This window comes from Arvicola amphibius, chromosome 12, assembly GCF_903992535.2.
Source record: "Arvicola amphibius chromosome 12, mArvAmp1.2, whole genome shotgun sequence".
In the NCBI taxonomy this organism is placed as follows: Eukaryota; Metazoa; Chordata; class Mammalia; order Rodentia; family Cricetidae; genus Arvicola; species Arvicola amphibius.
Genome location: NC_052058.2, coordinates 29,640,670 through 29,665,709, shown reverse-complemented (window position 1 = coordinate 29,665,709; position 25,040 = coordinate 29,640,670). Strand labels below are relative to the sequence as shown.

At 47.8% G+C, this 25,040-nt stretch overlaps 2 protein-coding genes across 3 annotated transcripts in view; both read left to right on the top strand.

Moving 5' to 3' along the window:
* Positions 1–15,612, top strand: part of Polr3a (RNA polymerase III subunit A) — a 40,250-nt gene extending 24,638 nt beyond the window's left edge. The window contains exons 17-31 of the mRNA XM_038349031.1: positions 521–632; positions 1,509–1,627; positions 2,174–2,311; positions 4,132–4,302; positions 5,414–5,527; positions 6,725–6,811; positions 6,895–6,977; positions 7,767–7,937; positions 9,041–9,134; positions 9,322–9,414; positions 10,731–10,895; positions 11,432–11,596; positions 11,772–11,903; positions 13,580–13,712; positions 15,078–15,612. Coding sequence (XP_038204959.1) covers positions 521–632; positions 1,509–1,627; positions 2,174–2,311; positions 4,132–4,302; positions 5,414–5,527; positions 6,725–6,811; positions 6,895–6,977; positions 7,767–7,937; positions 9,041–9,134; positions 9,322–9,414; positions 10,731–10,895; positions 11,432–11,596; positions 11,772–11,903; positions 13,580–13,712; positions 15,078–15,226 — 1,926 coding nt within the window. The 3' untranslated portion in view covers positions 15,227–15,612. The remainder of the gene's footprint in view (positions 1–520; positions 633–1,508; positions 1,628–2,173; positions 2,312–4,131; positions 4,303–5,413; positions 5,528–6,724; positions 6,812–6,894; positions 6,978–7,766; positions 7,938–9,040; positions 9,135–9,321; positions 9,415–10,730; positions 10,896–11,431; positions 11,597–11,771; positions 11,904–13,579; positions 13,713–15,077) is intronic.
* Positions 15,613–16,388: 776 nt separating this feature from the next.
* On the top strand, positions 16,389–24,764 carry LOC119827378. Of its 2 annotated transcripts, none has more exons than XM_038349030.1 (6): positions 16,389–16,668; positions 18,653–18,812; positions 20,468–20,611; positions 21,247–21,427; positions 22,623–22,738; positions 23,866–24,764. In XM_038349030.1, the coding sequence occupies exons 2-6, from the start codon at positions 18,703–18,705 to the stop codon at positions 24,029–24,031; spliced, it is 717 nt and encodes a 238-aa protein (XP_038204958.1). In that variant the 5' UTR covers positions 16,389–16,668; positions 18,653–18,702; the 3' UTR covers positions 24,032–24,764. The 2 variants fall into 2 exon arrangements, with proteins under 2 accessions (XP_038204958.1, XP_038204957.1); XM_038349029.1 differs by having other exon boundaries at positions 16,389–16,952; positions 17,079–18,812.
* Positions 24,765–25,040: the final 276 nt, after the last annotated feature.

Below are 25,040 nucleotides of genomic sequence, written 5' to 3'. Positions count from 1 at the left end.
CGACAACCTCTAAAGGGCTCAGCACCTCAGATTGTGAGCTGTGCCTGTGCTCACAGGTCAGGGGGTCCTGGAGTCATCTTGTCACATTCTCTGCTCATGCAGATTGAGAGCTGCTGGGTGAAGACGGGTAGAGACAGATCGTACAACAGAGTGGGCAGTTCTCCTTCCCATGAGCATTTACATGTGTGCACTCAGACATGACTGGATGTCTTCCTGCTCTCACATAGACAGCAACACACAAAGTCATGGACATCTGCTTCATGAGCAATTTGAAATATTCCTTAGGAGTTTCTCATATGCTGCGATTCACACTGTTCCAGGACCTAGGGGAAGAAAGGCCTTAGTGCAGCTTGGGTTTTTTGATTGTCGAGTTCTGGAAATTTCATTGATTGGAAATTTGACATCCTGATGAAATGGTCTTGATTTTCTATAAATATCAGATTGAAGGTTAGTGATCTACAGAGCCAGAAAATGGCTCCTCAGGGACTGCATTTTCTTCCCTCTCTGCGCCTCCCCTCAGGCCCTGATCCTGAAGGAGCTGTCCGTGATCAGGGACCATGCTGGCAGTGCCTGCCTCCGAGAACTGGACAAGAGCAACAGCCCCCTCACCATGGCCCTGTGTGGCTCCAAAGGTGAGCTAAGCCCTCAGGGTTGGCTGTTTGTGTGCCCTGCCAGGGGCTTGTCTCTAAAACACAAGTTCTGTGGTTGTATCTTCATAGAGGCAATTCATTTCTTCACGTGCCTGTCTCTAAATCATGGAAGACTGAGCTTTAGTTTGATTTGGGTTAGGACAGTTTAAGTCTTTTGAAGACAGTAGTTGGGAATGTGACGGAGTTCCTGAGTTTGAAGGTGCTTTGACTAAATTCGGTGTTAAAAAGAAAGCTGGAAATTTTTAGTAATAGATTTAGTGATGTGGCAATTTTTTTTCTTTTCTTGTGTGTTGAGGATCAAACCGAGGACCTCACCCTTCTTAGGCAAGTGCACTACCACTGAGCTATTGCCCTAGCTTAGATGTGGTAAAATCTTTAACTTTATACTTACTCAGACCCTTACAGCATTGCTCAAACTCAGAATCTCCTGGCTTCTATTGCTGTGGATTTTTATTCATCATGAAATAAAATTCCAGCTCTCTAACTTGAATACCCTTTGCCCATTGCTCTACTTCCTGCTCCTGGCACTCACCTAGGGTCCCCCCTCCTCTACCTTTGCTTCTTTCTCACTCTCCCTCACACATTCACACTCCTCCTTCTCCCCTTCCTCCTCTCTATGCAAACCCCATGTCCAGAGGCCAATCTGACGGCATCTGAATGACTCCAGTGGACCTTCCCTCCACCCCACACATGCACGTGTCCCTCAGCCCTGCCCTTGATTCCAGCTCTGTTACTGTCATTCTGTCCTTCAGTCACCTTGGACTGGTTGTGCTGTGTCACATTCTGTTTTATGCCTCTGTTCTGCTTGGCTTCTGTTATTGTTTCCTGTACAGTTTTCCATTTCTGACCTGTTCCCAGGTTCCTTCATTAACATATCACAGATGATCGCTTGTGTGGGACAGCAAGCCATCAGTGGCTCCCGGGTTCCAGATGGCTTTGAAAACAGATCTTTGCCTCACTTTGAGAAACATTCGAAGGTAAATGGCAGGAGCAGCTTCACAGTCTCTGAGTCTAGATTGCTCTTGAGGTCTTGTCATTCATCTGATATTTTCACTGGGAGTCTACACAGAACGTGCTGCTGTGGCATTGAAATCCACTGCAGGTCAGTCTTGCCCACTGACTGCTCACGGGTGTCTGCTGCAGTCTACTTTACATTTTCAGTGCCTCTAGCTCCAGGAGGTTCTGGTTTGGAGGTGGGCGGGGCCTGCCCACAATAAGGAAGTCTTGAAGACTCCGGCTTCCCAGGGAATGGGTTGGGTGCCCTCTGAGGCCATTGGCTCTTCTGGAATAGCAGCTCCAACTCACTTTCTCCTCTTCCTAGCCTCTAACCTGCACCAGCTCTCTAGCAAAGATGGAGCCTAAATTATTTCTCCTCTAGGCAAGGGCATAGGGCACCTGCCAGTTCTTGAGTCACTGGCTGGGTATGTGTGTAGCCTCCATGGGACATTTTCTTATGTGGATGGATTTTAAAATTTTGGGCCTTGAACCTTGTTTGATTTTCTGTTTTTCCTACCTCTCTTTAGCTCCCTGCTGCCAAAGGCTTTGTGGCCAATAGCTTTTATTCTGGTTTAACGCCTACTGAGTTTTTCTTCCACACAATGGCTGGTCGGGAGGGTCTTGTAGACACTGCTGTAAAGACCGCAGAAACAGGATACATGCAGGTAAGTTGAGGAAGTGTCCTTAGCAACAGATCAACAGCACTGTGTGACTGTGAGCCTGTGAGCCGCAGCTGCTCACTGTGTTCATGCCTTCTTGCATGCGTGTCAACATGCATGCGCACATCCTTGTGTGCGTGGCTGCATTCATGTGTGCATATGTGCGTTGGTGTGTGTTTTGTATAAGAGCTGTGATTTGCGCCTTCTTGGTATTGAAAGGTAACATTTAGACTTGTTGGTGTTCTGGAACTTAAGAAACAAACAAAATGGTAGCCCAGCACAGATTATCCTGTGTACTCTGAAAGGCAGAGACCAGACTAAAGTCCCAGGTGACTAAGTCCCCTAGAGGCAAATGCCGAGCTCATAGCCTTGAATTTACCTTTGAGCCTCTGTGAGCTGTTTCCTAGCCGACTGGGGAGTGGGGCGATCACTGCCTGCTGGTTACTGATGCTCATCTTCTCACTGTTCAGGTCTCCTTATTCATCATTTCCATGACTCCCAGGAATTACAGCTTCAGTGACATGGCTGACCTAGATAGGGGGTTCTTTGCTACACTTACAAACGGCTGTAAAACTTGACCCTCTGTGTCCCCTTTAAGGTTGCAGCTGAGGATTTCTTTCCAGACCCCACGATCATTTCCATTCTCCGATACAAGCTCTCTGTGTTCGCAAAAAAAAAAAAAAAAAAAAAAAAAATCTTTGTTTCTGTTGCTGGGGATTGAGCACAGGCCACCCCAATGCTAGGCCAGTGCGTTAACTGCTGAACACAGCCCTAGCCCCTCGAAATTGGTCATGTTTTTGATGGTTTATGATGCCTGTTAAAGTTGACAGACCACATTGTTGGGTCACATGCTAGATACAGGTTTGTGTCCTGTCTGTCCCCTCTGGAAATGTGGTCCTCGCAGACTACATAACCAAGATTTAATGATCCAGTGAGTCAGACAAAGGTGATGACGGTGAGGTAGTGTCAGAGACACTCGTTCGAGACAGCACCCTGTGTGTGCCTTGTTTGTTACCACCTCACGCTGGAGCCTTCTGCTGGGTATGCCCTTTGATTTCCAGGTTTGCTGCTTTTGTCAGAAACCCAGTGATCTGTGAATGCTTTTTCCACTCATGTGAGGAGCTCTGACTTAGGATGTTGACACGAACAGTGTGAATTTCCAAGAGCACCGTGTTAACCTCGAAGGAGTGGGTTTTGGCAAGGGCAAGCTTGTTTCCTAAGGTTTCTCTCATTCCCTAGTCCACAGTCACACTGCTGGCTGGTGGTGGATTTTCCCAAGCGTAGCTGAGAAATGGTTGTTATCCTTGATTCAAAGTCTGTTGCCCTGCTTCATCCTGTGTCCCCAAAGAGCTTGTATTTGGTTCTCTGTGGAACCTGGCATGAATGTGCGTAGACTAGTTTGTACCATAGGGAGCTGGGTGGGAAGGCTAAGCAGCTGAGGAAGCAGAGTTCTTGGGGCTGGGGAGGTTTCTGACTCAGGGAGTCTAGACAAGGGTAAGACTGGAGGTTGGAGCGTAAGCTGCTCTCACTGCACAGGCTAGTGAGGCATTTGCGGGCCTGCTGTTCTCAGGCACGGGAGGGACTCTTAAGGGATTACTAATAAAGTGCTGTTGATGTAACTAAAGTACTTGTCACTTAGAGCTGGGGGTGTTGCTACACGACAGAGCGCTTACCTAGCACACACAAGGCCCTGGTTCATCTGTAGCACCGTGAAAAATAAATGAACAAATAAATGACCTATAACCTTGAAATTTTGAATGGTAAGTCTGATTGTGTGTTACGAAGCAGTCTTGCCCTGGCAGCTGAGCTTCCTCCTCTTCCTGTAGAGAAGGCTGGTGAAATCCCTGGAAGACCTCTGCTCCCAGTATGATCTGACGGTGCGGAGCTCCACTGGTGACATCATCCAGTTCATCTATGGAGGAGATGGCTTAGATCCTGCCGCCATGGAGGGCAAAGATGAGCCTCTGGAGTTTAAAAGGGTTCTGGACAACATCAAAGTGAGATGCAGCACTCTCTTGAGGGGTACAGTTCTGGGGGGCTTTGTCATAGGTGTTGGTCCTGTTTGAAGTACCACACTTCCCACTCAGTCATCTCTTCCTCTGTACTAGATTAGTACCTTGCTACTTGCAATTAATCTGTCTCTTCATTCGTGAGTCTATTGTTAGTCCATATCAGATGCCAAAGGAAGAGGCGCTGGCTCCTCTCCTGGAGTGGCACGGACTAGAGACAAGCTTTATAAAGAGTGGGTGTCGGGCAGAAAGCTCATTTCATATCCTGGAGCCAGGAATATGATTTGGAACCACTCTTTTTGAAGAGTAATTGAAAAGTATTCACTTGGATATCTGTTTAGTACCTTTTGACCAAGCTCTTCCACTAAGGTGTATTTTTGCAGTTGTTTCTAGTAGTTGGAAACCATCAGTCAGAAACCATTAAAACTCTGAGGAAAGCAGAGCTTGAGGAATATTGTTGCCCTCCGCTCCGGAGAGGCTTGGTTGGCGGCTGCTTTTGCAGTGCTGAGGTTGAGGCAAGGGCTCTCCTGCGAGCAACACCTTGATTCTGTGTTACTCTTTTACTTTGTGTTTTCAGGCAGGGTCTCGCTCAGCTGCCCAGACTGGCCTTGAATATGTTCTGAATCCAGGCACTTTTAACTTCTGATCTATGTTCCTGGGCCTTCCAAGTAGCTGACCTTATAGGGTGGGCCATTAGGTCTGACTTCAGCAGTGTACATTTATGATATAATTCTGCGGTGGAATTGAATTGTGAAGTAATAGATCCAAACTCATAAATTAGAGTGAAACTCTTTAAATAAGGTGAAGATTCCTGACGGGACATGATAGTGCATGCCTGTAATCCTGTCCTTTGAAAGGGAGGAGGATCAGGAGTTAAAGGCCACCTTCCACTGTATAGTGAGCTTGAGGCCAGCCGAGCTCCCGCATACCTTCTCAGACAAACAAGACAGCATATCAGTTTATCATTTTCACATGAGAGTGTTAGCAAAGAGTCACAAGTTGCTAAAACTTCACTGAGTTGTTTTGTTTTATGTCTGTCTAGTAAATTCCTCCCTCCCCTCACCAGGCATATGTAACGCCATATTCTTTCTGTGCTCAGGCAGTGTATCCATGTCGGAACGAACCTGCTCTCAGTAAGAACGAGCTCACCTTGACCACTGAGGCCATCATGAAGAAGAACGACTTCCTTTGCTGCCAGGACAGCTTCCTGCAGGTAGGCTCTGCCTGCCCAGTGGTGCTGAGAATGTGATCTGACAGGTCCCCCCGCTCCTCCCACTGCATTCTGTAAACTATGGTCTTAGTGCGGTTTTTGTTGTATCCTGGGCAGTACCTCACTAGCCAGCATGAAGAAGTAATGTTCTGTCTTCCTGTTAGAAAAAGAGCTGGAGAACTGGTCTGTGTGAGCCCTGTCGTAGGTTCTGCAGCCATTCTGGATATCTGCCATTAGGGATGGCTGTGTGTGTCAGATTGCAGTGTTTTCAGTCACAGTCAGAAACAAATTGTGGTGTCTTCCCACTCTTCTCTGGGGACCTTCATCACGGTGTGCCTCGAGAGTTTTGTTGGTTTACTTTTGTTTTTCACTGTGTGGTCCTGGGAATTGAACTGGATCTTCCGGAAAGAATAACCAGTGTTCTTAACTGCTGAGCCATCTCTCCATCTATTTCTGAGACTTTAAATCTTACAATTAAAAGAAAAAACTCTTCTTAAATGAAATCATTTCTATCTAGAAAATTGTTTGAACTGCAGAGATATCCTCCATGTCTCATTTCTTCTCAATATAAAGAACAAGTTGAGCAAGGTGTGGTGTCATTGCCTTAAGTTCCAGCACTGGGAGGCAGATATAGGTGGATCTTGGTAAGTTCAAGGCCAGCCTAGTCTACAAAGTAAGTTTGAGGTCAACCAGAGCTGTTACACAGAGAAACCCTGTCTTGGGGGGAAAAATGTGTTGACTAGCCTAATCAAACATGAGAACCAGTAACCAAGTAACCATAGGAGAGAGATAGTGATGTTTAGAGTGAGTGATCATATCTTATCATGCTTGCTTCCAAAGAAACCTTCACAGCTGAGTCATACATGTTCTGAGTGTAGAAATGTGTGCCTCATAGGGTCCCCAGAACTACGCTGAGTTCCATTCCACAGCCTTGTGGCCGAGGTAAGGGCCCAAGAAAACTCATGGCATGGGGAAAGTTTGGCTAATGAGGTTTAATAAGCAGGTCAGTTTCCCCAGAGTTAAAGGCTCCTTACAAGCACCATATAAGAGAACCAATACCCTCATTGCGTCCTAGCTGCTGTGTATTTAGTAGTTGCTAAGATATGGTTCACTTTATCCATTGTTTGAAGTTACAAAATGATTGTGCTGTCCAAATTATTGAGAATCATGTAATTGATGTGTGTTATATAATCTTTTCAGGAAATAAAAACATTCATTAAAGGGGTGTCTGAGAAGATCAAGAAAACCAGAGATAAATATGGCATCAATGATAATGGCACAACAGAGGTACAGCCTTCCCAGACCTGTTGGGACACAGTGTTTCACTGATGCTGCTATTCTTGACTATGCACTTGGCTTTGTCCTTCCAGCCTCGTGTGCTGTACCAGTTGGACCGTATCACTCCCACCCAAATAGAGAAGTTTCTGGAGACCTGCAGGGACAAGTACATGAGGTAGGCGTGCTACTTGTCCTAGACCCCCAAGCGTCCATGCAGGACCCCTGTGCCGGGATATCTCACTGGTTCAGCGTCCTGGCTGGCCTGGTTTCATCTCTGTTGATGTGATAAATTCTCTGACTAAAAGCAGCTTACAGAGGAAAGAATTGATTTTTGCCTCACGGTTCCAGATTAGCGTCTATTTGGGGGAAGTCAAGGCAAAAGCTCACCTAGTCACGGCACACTGACATTCAAGAGCAGGAGAAACGAACACCCATGCAGCCCACTTGCCTCTGCTCATGCTCTAGCTTTCTTCCCTGTTACAAAGGTCAGGCCCCAGCCAGTGCAATGATTCTGCCCATTTTACGTTGAGTCTTCTCATCTCAATTAAGAATCTATACAAAGGACTTACAAACGTATTTCCTGAATGTTTTTCCCATAAAAATCTCATGATCTGTGTGGCAGATTTCAGCTCTCTGACCTCTTTAATATCCAGTAAGAGCAGATCACTTCAAACTGATCCAGACAGTGGAACCAGCCCTCTATAAATCACATGCTGACCCCACAGAATTTAGTCATATTGTCTGCCACTCTGACTGTCTTACCTGCCTAATGGCACTTGTTCCTAGTCTGTGCAAGCCTGTACCTCTGGCACAAACATTGCCTGGCTGATTGCTGTTTGTATCCTAAACCCAACAGAATCTATATATTTTCTTTTAAGAGGCAGTAACTTGAAGCCCGAATGGAGCAATTTTGCTGCCCTTTTCTCTGTTGCATCCAATCCTCTTCTGTGCCTTTTTCTTCTAGGGCACAGATGGAGCCAGGCTCCGCAGTGGGCGCCCTCTGTGCCCAGAGCATTGGTGAGCCAGGCACCCAAATGACCTTGAAGACTTTCCACTTTGCTGGGGTAGCCTCCATGAACATCACACTGGGTGTGCCACGGATCAAAGAGATCATCAATGCTTCCAAGGCTATCAGGTAGCTGCTCCCTGGCTTGTTTCTTGAAGACCAGTGGTCCTTGTCCTCCTGAATTCCTGTGCTTTGTTAATAGGTTAATTCTGGTGTTCAGAGGGCAGATTTTCAGTGTTGATGAGTGTTTGGATTTATAGACAGTCACTCAAGTAAAAACTGAATATAGTCGAAATGGAATCTGTGATCTTATTTATTTTTGTTTTTTAAAGATTTGTTTATATATATGAGTGCTCTATCTGCATGCAGGCCTTTAAGCTGGAAGAAGGCATCAGAGCCCACTAGAGATGGTTGCCAGCCACCTTGTTGTTGCTGGGAATTGAACTCAGGACCTCTGTAAGAACAGCCAGTGCTTTCATCCAAGGAACCATCTCTCCCACCCTGTTTTGAATTTTTTTTTATGGTTCCTAGTTAAATGGAAGGGAAAATATTAAATAGCTAGCAGTACTGAGCACTAGGCCAGTAGACATCTCGTCCCTTTGGTGCAATTACTCCAAATGCCTAAATGGCTCTGAATGGTTTTTCTCCTGCTTGGTTCGTAGTCATTTTCTGTAAGCCCTAAGTGATTCTGTAAGATTTTCAACAGACCAGAGACTAGAAGAACTAGAGAAACATCATGTTTTTAGGGGTAAAAATCGTTTTGCCTATTCTCTTAAGTTTTGCAGAAGAACACCAGTTGATAAGTAGCTGCACCTGGGGGAGCAGCTGTGGCTATCCCCGTGGCCGGAGGGCTGCTTGCCTCCTGTCCCAAGTGCCTGTGTTGATAGGTTACTGTCGAGAAGACAGAAGGGGACAGTGGTGGTCAGAGGAGTAGGGATGCTGCTGGAGAGGGCCAGAGGGAGGTGGACTGTATGAGGAGTTAGTTAGCTGGGAGCAGAAAGAACTAAGAAGGAGGGCTCCCTCATCAGGAAAATTTGTTCAACCTTCTCCTGGATGGAATGGGCCTGGGTCTCCTGAAACTAGTCTTAGTGAGAGGTCTGTGAAGTCCTTTGTTGAAGAGCTCCCCGGTGTGAGTTTTCATGAAGGGCTCAGGCCTGTGAGTGGCACTCAGATTTCATGGCAGTTCACTGCACACAGCCCCGTCCTTGTATGCTGATCCCTTCTCCTTGCAGCACTCCAATTATCACAGCACAGCTAGACAAGGATGACGATGCAGATTACGCACGCCTGGTGAAAGGCAGAATTGAGAAAACCCTCCTGGGAGAGGTAAAGAATCCCTTTTGTTAACAAGAAAACGCTAGGCTTCCTTTCAGCAATGTTGAGGAAGTGCAAGAGCAGCTGTGGATGGGGCCTGCAGCAGCATCCGGGTGCCTTAGAGGGGAGTGTGTCTGCAGGTCTGGGGTGGGAGAGGGGCGGGAGTGGAGACTAATGCTTTGCTCTTTTGCCATGGCAGATCTCAGAGTATATTGAAGAAGTGTTTCTTCCTGACGACTGCTTTATTCTTGTCAAGCTCTCCTTGGAACGGATTCGACTTCTCAGACTGGAGGTGAGCCAGAGAGGTAACCTGTGGAGGACGTGATCGCATGGGTCCTGAGACAGGTGCTGGTAAACCAGGGTTAACGGTCAGCAGACAAAGAAGCAGTGTAAAGATTTTGGCTGGTCTGTGTTGTTGGTCACGCCATTAACTGTCATGTCCTTCTGAGTTGACCCTGATGCAGAAAGACTTGACCGTCATAAGAAACTAGTTGACTTGGTGTGGGTATGAGCTACATTTTTCAGTTTATCATCACAGGGTGTTTGGATATTTGATGTCTGTCGATCTTTATGTGTTGTGTCAGGAGCCTGGCCAACTTGTGCCTCCCCTTCCCCCCATAGCTCTTGACTGGTTTGTAATATTTTCAATTGGTGGGTTAACCTGTCCCCTGAGACTTGTATTTGTATGTGATAAGAGAACAGTTGACTGATAACCGTGTATCTGGGGTCAGCTGAGGGGTAGGAATGCTGGCTGAGAGCTGTCACTTTTCTTGCTCTCTAATCCTTAAGCCAGTCTTAAGCCTTGAAAAACTCTGGAAGCCATTCTCAGTGCCACAGTCTCGTGGTTCCCACTTGACAGTCAAGTCTATCTTGCTGTGGGGCTTGTGACACAGTTGATATACAGGCACTGATGTAGCTTATACAAGGTCTTAGTTTTATCTAGGGACGAGATAAAAATAAAGAAGAAATGAAGCATCCAGTTACAATGGGAGTGTAGCACACGAAGAGCAGCCTTTCAGTCCCCTGGCCTCCTTTCTCCAGGCAGGCCAGGTTGTTCCCTGGGGCTCTGTCTGTTGCCATTGGTTGGACATGCATGTATTTTCAGTGAGGAAAATGTTCTTTCTTTGATTGCGAATAAACTGATATTTATGAATCAAACACATATATTGAACATAAATATGTAGCATATCAAAATGTTGTGGCGTTGGAGAGTTGGCTCAGCAGTTAAGAGCACTCCTTACTGCTCTTCCAGGAGACAGCAGCTCTGTTCCGGCCCCACATAGAGTAGCTTCCAACCTCCTGTACTCCAGAGGATCTGACCCCTTCTTCCCGCCTTCCTGTGTACCTACAGGCAAACGCACATACACATGATCAAAAGAAAAGTAAACTTTGTGATAGAGGAGGCGGCACAAACATGACTACCAAGACTTCTTCAAGAACCATCATGAGCCAGGCAGAGGCAGGCAGATCTCTGAGTTCTAGGACAACCAGAGCTACACAGAGAGACCCTATGGTTGGGGGTGGGGGAGCCATCATGACATCAAGGATGAAAGCCATTGGCACAGAAGTCTGCAGGTGTCTGTTGGTGATGACCCCGGCACTTTGCAGGTGAATGCTGAGACAGTGCGGTACTCCATCTGCACATCCAAGCTCCGAGTGAAACCTGGTGATGTGGCTGTCCATGGTGAGGCCGTAGTGTGTGTCACCCCCAGGGAGAACAGCAAGAGTTCCATGTATTATGTGCTACAGTTCCTGAAAGAGGATCTGCCCAAGGTGAGGCAGAGTCCCCCTGTGGAGAGAAAGTTGTGAGTGGTCACTACAGAGACCAAGGAATGCACCCCAGTACTTCATGGTCACATACCCATGGAGTCAATCTGGTTCTTGGTTCGTACTGATATGGGGGCTTTGGGAGTGGGTGGTGTGCTTGTGGGAGTTGACTCCTCTGCTTCCTGGTCTTAAGTGTCAAACTCGGGTTCTCAGGCTTGGTGGCAGGTTCCTTTATCAACTGTGCCCTCAGCCAGCTTTTATACCTAGTTCTGAGACTGCAAGTCTGTCTGTCTGTCTGTCTGTCTGTCTGTCTACTGTCTGCTCTCTCTTCAAGCTGACTGTAGGTTGAGGCACAGTCCTCTGTACCTTCTGTCTCCTGACCCCAGCAGTACCTAGGCTCTCCTGGAGCACACACACTGCTGGTGACATGGGACTTAGAATGGCGTGAACCTGGTTACCAGCCCATTCCTCAGTCCTGTTTCTGAGGTTCCTGGTGGGGACCTAGAGGTTACAGCATCTCAAGCATTCTGTGTTGAATGTAGGTGGTGGTACAGGGCATCCCAGAGGTGTCCAGAGCTGTCATCCACATCGACGAGCAGAGCGGGAAGGAGAAGTTCAAGCTTCTAGTAGAAGGTGACAACCTGCGGGCAGTTATGGCTACCCATGGTGTGAAAGGCACCCGGACAACTTCCAATAACACCTATGAGGTACCATCGCATCTGTATCCTCAGCCAACACCCAGAAGCTTCCTATCCCTGGCATTTGCTCTCTCTTCCCCCAACAATTACACAGCAGTCTGTTTTGGCAAATCTCGCAGTATGTGCTTTGTGTTTGTCAGACAGTCCCCAGAAGGACTGCCACCACTCACTCCGCTCTCTCTAGGTGGAGAAGACTCTGGGCATTGAAGCTGCACGGACAACCATCATCAATGAGATCCAGTACACAATGGTCAACCACGGCATGAGCATCGACAGGAGGCACGTGATGCTGCTCTCCGACCTGATGACCTACAAGGTGAGAGAAAGGAGGCTCTGGGTTTTCAGGGGTCTTGAAATTCACTGTCTGGCAAACAGAGCCAGAGAGCATGTGTAGCATATAAAACACACTTCTGTGAGGACTGACCTGGACAGGAAGTAAGGTCACCACCAAAAGGCCCATGAGTGCTGATGAGACCACCTGTTTCGGTAAATTCTCAGTATGAGAATTTCAACACAGGCAGTCATTGGAGGAGAAAAGCTTCAACATGGCTTTTTTTCCTATGTCCTGAGTCTTTTATTTTATTTTATTTATTTATTTATTTATTTATTCTTTCTGCTTTTTCTTCCTTCCTTCCTTCCTTCCTTCCTTTCTTTTTTGTTTTGTTTTGTTTTTGTTTTTCGAGACAGGGTTTCTCTGTAGCTTTGGGGCCTGTCTTGGAACTAGCTCTTGTAGACCAGGTTAGCCTCGAACTCACAGAGAGCCATCTGCCTCTGCTTCCTGAGTGCTGGGATTAAAGGTGTGCGCCACCACTGCTGGGCCCATGTCCTGAGTCTTATTGTCCAGCCAAACTGGCCATTACCAAAACCAGGATGCCCAGGTGACTTGGGTGTTGTTTCCCTAACCCATCTCAGTGCTGCTTCTGTAGAGGAGGGGTGTAGCTCAGTGGTGCAGCGCTTGCTAGCATGCGTGGTCCCTGTCTTTGATCTCCTCTAGCACTAGTGCATGCACACACTCAGTAAGTTACCTTGCTCTCAGGTGGGAGTGTCGGGGAAGCTGCTATGGGTGTTTGCTTCCACTCTGCACAGTACTGCACTGTGTTTACACGACCCTCTCCTGATAAGCCTCTACTGCACTACAGGAGATTTTCTGGAACCAGAGGTGTAGCTCAGAGCAGAGTCATGGTAAATATCCCTGAGTTTCTGGGCTTATCTCCAGCCCTTCCATTTGTGTGGAAGCCAGAGGTCAATCTTGGGTACTGTTCCTCATGAGCCGTTGATTTTGTTTTCTCAAATGCTTTTATTAGCATATAATAATTATGAATAACATGAATTTCATTATGACATTTTTGTGTATGTATATACTGACATACTTTAGTCCTATTCACCTCCTGATACCCTCTCTTATATACTTCCTATTCCCTTTATTCCCTTCCTCTTCCTTCTAGTCCTTCTATTTTCAAGACTTTTTTCTTAATGACCCAGTGAGTGTCATTAGGGCTGCTTACAAGGGCAAGGGGTAAGGGAAAGGTTATTAACTGGAGCATGGCTATGTCACCCGTGTTTACATCATTAAAGACCATGTCTGACCCTACTCTTAACCACTACCTGGCTATAAATCCTCGGCTGAGGCTTCGTGAAGTCCTCCTTCACATGATAAAACACACTGACAGCACCGCTCCTGTGTGGTTCTTGTTTGTGTTGGCACATTTCCTTGACTGGGATTACCTAAATTGTTTCTAGTATTAGCTTATTGATTGTAGGACGAAGAAGGAAACCCCTTTTTAAAACTCAGGTTCCTGTGTCTGTGTGACACAGTGCCTGGGTACAATTGACAAGTGACAGGCTCCTTGTCCTTGGGATCACCCCTGCCTCAGTGGCTATGAAGCAGCACTGAAAACCATCTGCTTCTAGTGGTGCCATGAATAGATGCTTGGCTGATCATACTGGTCCTGGAGTGGCTTGAGACTCATCTAACCCTCTTCCCCGGCACAGGGTGAAGTCCTGGGTATTACCAGGTTTGGCCTGGCCAAGATGAAGGAGAGCGTGTTGATGCTGGCCTCCTTTGAGAAGACAGCTGACCATCTCTTTGATGCTGCTTACTTTGGGCAGAAAGACTCCGTATGCGGTAGGTTTGCAGTGTTGAAGGCCTATGGCTTATAGAAAACGAATCTTTTGTCTTCAGAGTCCTGCTAAGGCACCCTGCCTTCCCTCTCCCCATTCTGTGAGCTACTTTCAGTGTAGACCAGTTTCTCAGTTCCGAAAGGAAAATATAGACCCTGAGCCAGTGGGGACCTTTTAGTCCTTGAAGCTATACTTGGCCACATTGACTGACAGAAGGTAGTCAGTGTTAGAGCTGGCAGGTGCAGCAGTAGAGTGGCCTGTGTTCCTGCCTCCTATGAGGCACTGAACATCATTTTAAGAGCCAAGGCGCCCAGAAAATGTGGAGACAGAGGATGAAGATGGAGAGGGAGAGGTGATGGGAAATCTAGGTGTGGGAATGCACGCCTTTCATCCCAGTACTCAGGAGGCAGAGGGCAAGCAGATTTCTGTGAGTCGAAGGCCAGCCTCTTCGACATAGCCAGTTCCAGGACAGTCAAGGCCACAGTGGGACCCTGTCTTCAAAACATCAGGAGAAGAAAAGTGAGGAGGGTTAGAACGGGAGAAGCCCTGTACAACCTTTGCAGCCTTGGCACAGGCTCTGTCCCCCACCCTACGTGGAAATGTCCCTATATGTGGAATACTCCAGCTTAACATTAACTCCCACTATGTATTGGATTTAGTTTGGCTTTTTACTTGTCTTGTTCTGGAGTTGTTTTTGGCATTAACTTAGAATGCATCTCCCTCCTGCTTCCTTCCTGTGAAATCAGAGTCCTAGCAGAGAGCCTTAGAGCTTTTAAGACTTGAAGGTCGTTATTGCACGTCTTTAATCCCAGCACTCTGGAGGTAGAGGTGGGCAGGTCTCTGAGTTCCAGGTGAGCCTGATCTACAGAAGGGAGTTCTAGGACAGCCAGGGCTACATAGAGAAACCCTGTCTCCAAAAACAAAACAAACAGACAGTCTTGAAGTGGAGCCAGGAGAGGAGGAAATTCCTGTCCCTTCTGGAGGTTTGTGGCGATTGCCTTCCAAGTGTTCTGAAGAGGGCGCTGCTCTTTCAGCTGCGCTGTCATCCTTCCTTCTGGGCATGAAGCTGAGGAAGGAAGGTAGCAAACGCGTCTCCTGATCATCTGCAGGATTCCTCCTGCCTAAGCAGTTCCCCAAAGGCTGTCTACCTCCTGCTTTTTGGCTCCTTTTAAAGTGAGCTGGCTGAGGCAGGCACTGTGGTTCCAGAGACCGTGCTCCTTGGCCGTCCCCTGGTGTTTGCATGTGGGAAGGAAAGCGGTGAGCCAAGTTCAGTCAGGTGATGTGTGGTGGAGCTGGTTCTCAGATCCCCAGTCTGCAGTCCTGTGTAATGTGCCCTCCACTCTGTGACCTCGACTCTGCTTGGTTCCAGGTGTGTCTGAGTGCATCATCATGGGAATCCCAATGAACATCGGAACTGGGCTCTTTAAGCTGCTGCACAAGGCCAACAGGGACCCAAAACCACCCAGGAGGCCTCTGATCTTCGACACAAATGAATTCCATATCCCTCTTGTCACATAGTTTATGGCAGGAGGTCACCATTCCTGACCTTGGCTCCTTGTCCTGTCTGTTGCTGAAGAAGTTTGTATCCCTTGAACAGATGCCTGCATGACCTTAAATGGTGCACAGGGCCAGACAAACAGAGAACTCCTCGGATGGAGAACTGGGAGTCTACTTGTAACCTGACTTGTGGGGGCTCACGATGGCTACTCAACCTGCTCAGTGCCTATTTCACCTCACTCTGTCCCTGCAGAGGACCCTAACGTGTGCCCACTCCTGCCTGTGAGCCAGGTCTAGGCCCACAGAGGCCAGGGCACACTCCTGATTTCCCCTCCTCTGGCTGGATTTTACACTGATATTCTCATGTAAATACATTACTGTTATTTATTTGTTCTAAGAGAAATACATAGTGTTTGTTGTTATTTTACTTTGAAACCGGGAACTGTTGAACCAAGAAAACCAGCTTCAAAGCATTCCTGGAAAAGCAGCTGGGATGTGAGGTCCAGGTGGGATGGCTGGTTCCTGACTAGGCACAGTCTATTTGAATTTAGCTGCCTGAAAAGCAAAGGAAATAGAAACTTCAGGTTTCCTAGCAATGGGAGTCATTTTTGAAGGGCTCTGTAGCTGTGACTCTCAAGTGAAGACTGTCCGATGTCATTAACAGTCCGGAGGAGGAAGGGGCGACGACTCTAAAGTCTCTCATGGGCCGAGTCCCGGGCAGGGTACCTCTTAGTGAGAGCAACACATTGTTTGTCTACACCCAGCTCTGTAACAAATCCTTGGGCAGGATACCAAGGTACTCATCCGAAATGTAAGTGCCTGAATCTACCCTAAACTGAACTCTGAGAAGGGTGTGGGAATATCTGTGATTCCATAGCCAACCAGGTCTGGAGTGAGTCAGTTTGATTTCATCTCCGGCAAAGGAGGAGGAGATCTCTGGTGGCTTCTGTCTAGCCCCTTGACGAGATCAGTGGGGTTGGACCTCAGACCCTGACACTTGCTGCTGGGGCAGCATCACTGAGGGCAAGGCAGAGTTTGTCATATGCACAGTACTGTGCTAGCAGCATTGGGTATTACTCAGTAGTTCAGATGGTCATACCCGCTTTGATTGTGTCTCTATGTGGACCTAAGGAAAAGCAAGAGCAAGGTCCTTAGATTATTGGATCATCTTCCCCTCCATCTTCCCAAGATGATAGGGAGAATGGTTAGTTCTTTTCAATAGAAATGATTGGTAGGTGAGGCCTTGGAGGTCGGGTATATTTCTGTTTTCATGTTGAGACAGGATCTCATGTCTCCCAAGCTGTCCTCACACCAGTTTTGCAGGTTCACCTTGAGCTTAGATCATCCTGCTTCTACTTCACAAGGGCTAAGATTACAAGTGGGGCCCCCAAGACCTGTGAAGACAGCACTAGTCATTGAACCCAGGATGTGCTACATGCTAGGCAGTCACTCTGCCAACTAAGGTATGTCTACAGCTGTTGTCTTGATTTTCCCACTATTCTTTATTTTCCCCCAATAGGCACTGTAACTCACAGAGGCCTGTAGCTAACCCTGCATTGCTGTCTTTGGTGCAGAGTGGAGAGCACCACACTCAGCCTGGGGGCTTTTTCACTTGGTGGATTCCCTAGTTCAGTTTCCTCTGCTAACAGATCATCACACGTTGGCCAGCACCCTCATGGGGGTATTCCCTATGTGCTGTGGAATCCCAGGGCAACTTTCTAAAGCTAAGCACATGGCTTCCATGACTGTATCCTTAACCTAAATCCCACCCTGTAACCAGCTCTGCAGGTTCTCCCTGAACGTGCTTTCTAACACTTGTTCTTGGGGAAGGGGACCTTTCCTCGGTTATGTTCATCTTGACATAGACTCTCAGCAGGATTCGCTTGCTCATATTGATGAACAGAGTGATTTTGAAGTAAGAATGAGACATTTTCAACATCTTTTGAAGGAAAAGCTCAGTTCTCAACATGGGAAGTATGGCCTTCCAATCAAGCTAAGGGAACTCTGGGTTTGGAAGGAGGAGGTGCTGAATGGATTCCTCTGTGTTCCCAGAGAGGCTCCTGGATGGGGAAGCTGGGCTTCTGGTCATTTCAGGACAGCTAAGCAGGGTGGCAAAGCCATCAGCAGTCTCTTCCCCAGACAGTTCTACTGTATCCCGGAGATTCTTGGCATTCCATGTGATGTCACCAGTGTTGTAGCAACACCAACTGCCCTTAGGACATTCCTCGGTGCCCACAGGGTACAGCAGTAGTCATGTTCTCAAGACTGAGGAGTCTAATTAGGAGAGCGGATGGAGAACGTCCAGAGAACAGAGAGAGGCAGGAGGAAGCCGACGCTCAGTTTGGGCGTAAAGCAGGAGGAAATAAATGGTTCTGGCGAAAGCGCAGTGAGTCGTGGGCAGGAGATGGGCAGCTTGCTGGAAGAGGTGGATTTGAGGTGGGCCTTCCAGTAACGGGGCAGAGGACCAGGAGCCTCTCAGTAGCTAATGGACATCCCTGATTATCATAATTCCTGAAGGCCAAGGGTTCCAGAACATTAGTTTGCCCATCTCCTAAGCCAGAGGCTGACCAGGCCAAGGCTGTTGTGCTGGGATGTGCTTAGCTGTGACCTTTACTGTGGTTTGGGATAATATGTGGGGACAGAAGGAGACCAGCAGGAGCAGGAAGGGACTAATGTGTCCCCGTCTTAGGGAGGCATCACTGCCTCTCGCCCTCTGTAGTTTCCTGTGGGTCCAGTCTCTCTCTCTGACACTAGTCACAAGGGAAGAAAAGTTCTCTGGACAAGACATTATGTGCTCAGACTGTACTGCAGAATTCCTCTGAGCACCTCTCCCTGACAGTGGCCCCTGACAGTGGCTCCCTAGGGTTCTATGTCAGCAGCTGAGGATGGCAGGCAGTTCTCTAGTGTAGACAAACAGCTGTCCGAGGTATGGGAGCAGAGCAGAGACTGGCTGCTCCTGCCAGCTTCAGTGATCTGGATTATCAGTGGGTGACTTGGGGACTCCATTGACCATGTCGTGCCCCTGCATGGCTTTTCAATTGACAGCCATGGGCCTGGATTAACCAGGAAGGAGATCTGGGCTCCTCACAGCAACCGAGTGCTTATGCACTATGCCGTTATTCTCCAGCTTCTGAAACCCCAGGCAGGCTTCAGAGCTCCTGACCATGCTGCTTCCTGGGCTGCTGTGAATACTGTACCTGAAGAGGTGGTGTCTGTGTCCCCTGAGCATGTGTAGGGAGGCAGAGCCAAGCCCTGGATGCTTGTGTAGCCACATCTCTAGAGCGATGGGAGAGCTGAGGTCTGCAGAGGTAGCATCTCAACCTGGCCCAATAATTTGGGTTGTCACCAGGTTCCAGACATGGTATTTCTGTTTGGTCCCCCGGGTGACCTGTCCATCGTCTGTGTCTTGTTGCTATGCAATCTCATTTGTGTTCCATCTACCCACAGATGATGCTACGGTGCCATCATCCAAACCAAGGCCCCGTACCCAGAAACAGATGCAGAAGGAAATGGAGAGGCTGACCAGGGAGCTGCAGCTGATGACCAGCCAAAGAAATGAGCTGCGAGATCACGTGATCTTTATCACGGAAGGAAAGGTGGATGATAGGTATCCATTGTTCCATACTTCATGGCGCTGTCAGCAATGTCACCTCACCTGCTTTCTTTTAGGGTCTTGGGCTGCACAGTGCCATCCGACCTGAGCTTGTGGGAGCTCATGGACTCTGCACCAACAGATGGGAGCCTCCATGGGAGGACCTAGGCCCTCTGCTTGTGTGTGACAGTGTGTAGCTTGATCTCTTAGTAGGGCTCCTATCGTGAGATCAGGACCCTTCCCTGGAGCTTATCTGTCTTTTGGGAACCTCTTCCCATGCTGGATTTCCTTGTCTAGCTTTGATGCAAGGCAGGGAGCTCGTCCTACCTCAATTTGACATGCCGTGTTTTGCTCTAGTCCACAGGAGGCCTGCCTGTTTCTGATGGAGACAGAGGAGGAGTGGAAGGGGAGGGAGGGATAGATGGGAAAGGGGGCAACAGGGAGGAGAGGGGGGAGGGGTATGTGCAATCAGTATATTAAAAAAAAAAGTGTCAAAAATTCTATTTAAAATAAAAATGAAATTCTGATTAAATAAACTAAGGTGTTGGGTTCTAGGAGGCTGCACTTCCTGAGTGACTAACCTCATGTCCTAAATTCTTCTCAGAGGAGAGGCAGCCCTGAAGCTGAGATGGGGACTCTAACAATTCTGGTTCCTCCAAATGAAAACCAGAGCCTGTGGTCTGAGTCACACAGCTCAGGGATTGGGGCAGTAATGTGTATTTCCCAGCATGCATTATCAAGGGACATGACAGACGGTGGCTTGTGTGAGAAAGTAGCTGCTTTTAGCTTGTGGTGACTCTTTGGACTTGCTTGGTCGGACAGTGTGTGCTGAAAGCTGCTGGTTGCAGATGGAGGGGCCTCTTCCCACTTGGTCCATTTCAGCGTAACTGGAAGTCCTGGGGCTTATCACAGTTTCTCTCTAGCTTTGTGCATTGTACTCGTTGACAATACTGCTCCGCACATTTCTTTGGCATCTGATTGTGGGTGCTCACCCTCTCTGTGTCTGTATATCTCCCCTTCTCTCTCTGTCGTGTGTGTGTGTGTGTGTGTGTGTGTGTGTGTGTGCGCGCGTGCGTGCATGCATTCATATAAACTTTTGCATGTTTTTGTGTCCCTACAGACTATGGCAGGCAAGGATCTGTGCTAGGACGTAAGGATTTCCCTGCCTCAGTTTCTAGGCGATGCCAGTGCAGGTCTGGAAGCCGGACTTTAAGCATTACTAATGTTGTCTTATGTGTGCACCATAATGGCACCTAGGATTCCCTCTGGAGTTTATATTGCTGTCCAGCTATTGGGTCTAAAATCCAGAGTTGTGTTCTCTGTCTTACTGCTCAATGATAGTCACCCAGGGTCTAGAATCACTTTCTGAAACAGAAGAGATTTCATTGCGATATCTGGTGTGGCAAGACCTGTGGCGCAGACTCCTGTTAACACAGAGAGCTAGACTGACCTTCTAGGCCTACTGCATGGGCTCATGCAGCTAGGACACTCTCCATCTGAGCCAGGCCTCTGCTGACCTGGGGTCAGGATAACAAGAAATAAGCACCACGAGGTCCCAGAACATAGGATCCAGAATGTGGCAACCCCTGGGCTAGGGTAGACCAGGATACAACTTGAGTTTCCATGATCCTTGAGGCCTGTGTTCACGGGATTCTTTCCTCCTGTTTTAGGCCCTACCACCCGCCAAATCCCCTGAATGAGAAAGTGAAGCTACAGCACAAACAGGCCTTGTCAGCGCTAAAGCACCTGGAGGACGAGAACACCGAGGCCTCAGAAAAGTTGAGTGAGCTGACCAAGGAGACAGTCCTGTATCGGTAAGGGCACGTCTTGACACGGACCCTGAAAGCTGTGGAACGGCCATCTCTGCCTTTCCATTTCTCTGCACGGAGAGTTCTGCCTCTGCTTCTAGACTTTCTGCTTCTTAGCAAGCTGCTCTGGAACTTGTGTCTCTCGGACTCATTATTGGGAGTGTGAAAGAGACTGTTAGCCCTACTGCCATTGTCCTAGAGCCTCTGGAGCCTCTAGATAGAAAAGGGTTTGCACCATGAGGGAAATGCCAAGCAGCCCTGGGTGTCTGGAGCACAGGCCCAGGCTTTGGAGATCTAGGGGCTGTGGAACTTGTAGGTAGAATAAGCTCACCTTTGGCCTCCTGTCCCCCCTTGGAAGGTATTTGCCCTCTACTTGGTGATGTTTCCCTATTACTATGGACAGTTAAGGACAGTTGGGGGGGACTCCTCTTTCTATTGAAGAGACATGGATCCTCTTTCGTGTTGGGTTTTCCATAGTAGTTTGATGCTTTCTGGTATTAGCTGCTGTCTCACTTTGGCTTTCTGAGTGTAACTGTCAAGTCTGTATCAGATACTTAGCTACATCTTTCAGGAAACATAAGGGAGGGGAGGGGAGGCAGGAGGAGGCTGGCAGGGCCTTACTATGCAGTGTGTCTCTCTAGTGGTCTCTACAGCCTGATCCTGATGCAGCATACTCAGCTGGAGAAGAAGGTGGACCTGCTGAGGCAGGAGAAGAAGACACTGCGGGATGATTGGGTCCTTCTGATGCACCACGTAGAGGACTTGAAAGTGCTCTGTAAGACCCAAGAAGGGAACAGTGACGTCAAAACCCAGCAGCAACAGGTAAGGGCAGGCAAATAAGTCAGGCTACGGTCTGGGCCCATTTGCCCTCTGACTGCTTCTCTGCCCATCCCCCACCTGTGCTTTCACCCCCCCCACACTCATTCATGCTCCCATCCAGTCTCCCACCTCCTGCTGCCAGGTGTTCATTTCAGTGTCCATGCGCAAGTACTTCTGGGAAGTTAGCCTCTCAGGAGAAACTGAGTTATCGCTCTGTCTAAGTGCACAGCAATAGTCGCCAGGACCTGGAACTGCTGTCTGAAACAGGAGAGCCATCCCTGCTGCTCTGTTTGAAGCTGCAGTCCAGTGAAGGAGAAGGGTCAATAACATACCGCACACCTACATGGATCTATGATAGGCAGCATTCTATGCACAGAGCTTGAAGTGAGTGAGGTCTGGGTCCTGGGCCTCATTTGCTTGGCAGGACTCAAGTGAGATCACAGGTGGGAAGCAGTTTGCAAGGAGGAGATCCCCATGCAAGGGCCCATTGAGTGCCCCTCACTGGCATGGGTTAGGGTGGCATGTGGCCTTCTCCTTTCTTCCTGCGTCCCAGTGAGTTCTCTTCCCTTTACCCAGCTCTCAGTTCCCAGTGACAGAGCCTGAGTAGCAGCTCGTCAGCCCTGTTGTCTGGGATTAGCGCTGGACAGTTCTCCCATCCAGCAGACTACAGTCTGGGGTTGATTGGATGATCTGCTGGGGGCTTTGACAATCTGGTGGTGGTGGGAGATTTGGGCCTGCAGGGGAAGAATTTCTCTATCAGCTCGACATAGTCTGGCCAAGTAAATCACAACCGTAGTAGTGTCCAAGAAATGATGTCTGAATTGTGGGACTATTCTGAAAGAATTATGGTTCGTCTAAACTGCTCATCCGCCATGATGTTTCTACAAACTCCATTTCTCCTTCTCTTTTTCTTTCTTTAACTCTCAGTTCGTGTGTGTGTGTGTGTGTGTGTGTGTGTGTGTGTGTAGTGTAAACATGTGGGTGTTGTGGTGCATGACACACGTGTTCCTTAGCTAGCAGAGACCAACCACTGTGTTTCTATTTAGTCTCCGCCTTGAATCAGGCTTCCTTACTTCCCTGGATGTTTACTGGTTTCCCTGCCTGGATGACCAGCAAGCTACTGGGATCCTTTGCATGTGCTTAGATTTGTGTGAGACTGTGTAATCCTCCACTAAGAACACAATCTTCTAATGAACAGGAGCTCAAGGGATTGGTGGAAAGACTTCAGTTCCTGCTGAGGCAGAAGGAAACAGACACCCAGAGAAAGGACTTAGCAGGAAAGCCGCAGCATCACTTTGGGCTCTCCCAGATGAGGTAGGAGCCCAGACTGGGAGGACGTGGTACAGCCAAGTGGGTCTCCTGTAGCTTGGACCTCTGTCTTTTATAAGTTTCTGCTCCTCTGCTGGGCTCCAAGCTAGAACCATGGAAAGAAGCCCAAAGAGAATTGTGCTGATGCAGTCAACAAGAACTTCTGTCCAGGAAATAATACGTTTGATCCTCGTGGGTTGTTAGAATCGAGTCTCACTTTCTCCCTCCTGACCTTTCTCTGCTCTCAGCAGACTTCCCTTGAACTCACAGAGACCTGCCTGCTTCAGCCTCCCCAGAGATGGGATTTAAAGGTGTGCACCACCACACCTTGCTGAAATAACATTTTTATTTAGGAACATCCTGTGTAGAGAAGAAATTCCCACCTTTGAGCAATGCTCTCTGCAGCATTTACCCATTTCCTGTGCGAAGTATTCTCTGGATAGAATATGTTAAAAGCTTTCCAGGATGAACCCAGGCAGATACATCAGCTACAGGCAAGATCATAACCATAACAGAGTGTGCTGTAACAGCTCTCTAAGAGAGACAGCATGCAGATTCCCAGCTCTAGTCCTAAGGAAATGCAAGTCTCTGTTTGGTCCCAGAGCCCAGGCAGGGCCAGTTTTCTCAGCACACATGGCAGGAAATGCTGCTCTAGCATGACAGGCTCTATCTTGCATGGTGCTCTTGTTTATGGTCTGAGGACTGAGGTAACCTCATGACCTGGTTCAGGTGCCCGGATGGCAAGGCTGTATTACTGCTATCAATAAGATGATGTGTTGATCAGTAACTCCTCATCAATACCAAGTGTATTGCTCATACGCAGTTGGCTGTGGTATTTATATCCTGCTGTTATGTACAAAATGATGTCCCTAATCTGTAGGAGAATGTTCTGTTTTTCTACTAGAAAGAAAAACATACAAGCTCAGTTTAATTTATGACATGTGTCTAGGGCTGAGAAAAGTTCTAGGCCCAGCTACTCTGTGATTCTTTTCCTTTGGGGGTATAAACAAAGATATCAGTCCAAAGATCAATGTTGGTTCTCCAGGACACCTGAGGTGTTGGGAGGTAGGAGCCAGACAGTTGGCATGGCATGTCCCCTCCTGACCTGTGCCTTAACTGCTATCCTCTCCCAGGTCCAAAAAACTCCAGCCTAAGGTGGAAGAGACCACAACCCAGGATGAGAGCCACTTGCCAAAGGAGCCGCTACAGGAAGAGCCACCTGCTGAGCCCCATCCCCAACAACTACTGAATTCCGGGGATCAATTTTATTCTTCAAATTTGGATTCCATCATGGAATAGGCCTTGAGTATGTCTAGCCAGTGACCCAGCATAGCTGCTTCTGGGTCTTGATTTCCTTTCCTTCTTGATAACACCCCCTGAGAGAACTGAGGAAGCCAAAGGAAGCCACAGACACCTTGAAACCATCACATACTTCACATTAGGATCAAGGCCTCCAGACAAAAAGACGCTCCTTGTCCCTGTGAACTCACCAGTGAAGGAAATACCAGCTGCCCTCCAGGTGGTCGTGCCAAATCTGATCCACGTGTCTATTGATTGAGTTCTCATGAAGAAAAAGCATCAAAACCATGCTTGGGGTACAGAAAACCAGAGACAAAAGTTACTCTAAACCCTACATCTACCAGCAATGGCCTCAGCCTTTGGGGGGGGGGACACATGACATATTAACTCCAAAAGGAGATTGACTACAGGCATCTTGAAAAAGCTATAGCAAGCTGACAGCTTTGCTATCATGTTTCTGAGGCAAGCCACAGCCTGTAGTATTCTGTGCTATTCAATCTGCCATGACAGAATGCTAATTAGCTTAATTTTTTGTTCGGTTTTGTTTTAGGTTTTTATTTTTGGTTGTTTCAGTTTGGGCTTTGTTATTTTGATGTTATCTATTCTTGTTATTGATTTTCATAATTTGCTAAGGTTATTATTCAGTGTTTATCTTGAAACCCTGTTAGAGCCCCCTTTGAGCAAAATGTATTTTTATGAATAAAAAAGCAATTTCCAAGTCTTCACACTTAAACCCATCTTCTTTATTCTGGTGTGGTGGCACAGATGGATCTCTGCTAGTTCCAGACAGCATGGGCTCTATAGTGAGTTCCCAGCCAGCCAGGCTGACACAGCCAATTTGTATCTTGGGTATTGATAGCATGTCTTAGTCCATAGATACACACCTTAGGGTGGAATCAGTATCCATACTGTATTCTTGCTGTCTTGTATTTAACTACCCCTAAAACTCTCTAGACACACTTTTATGAATTGGCCATAAAGACCACATTATTGAGAAATGCACCTTTAT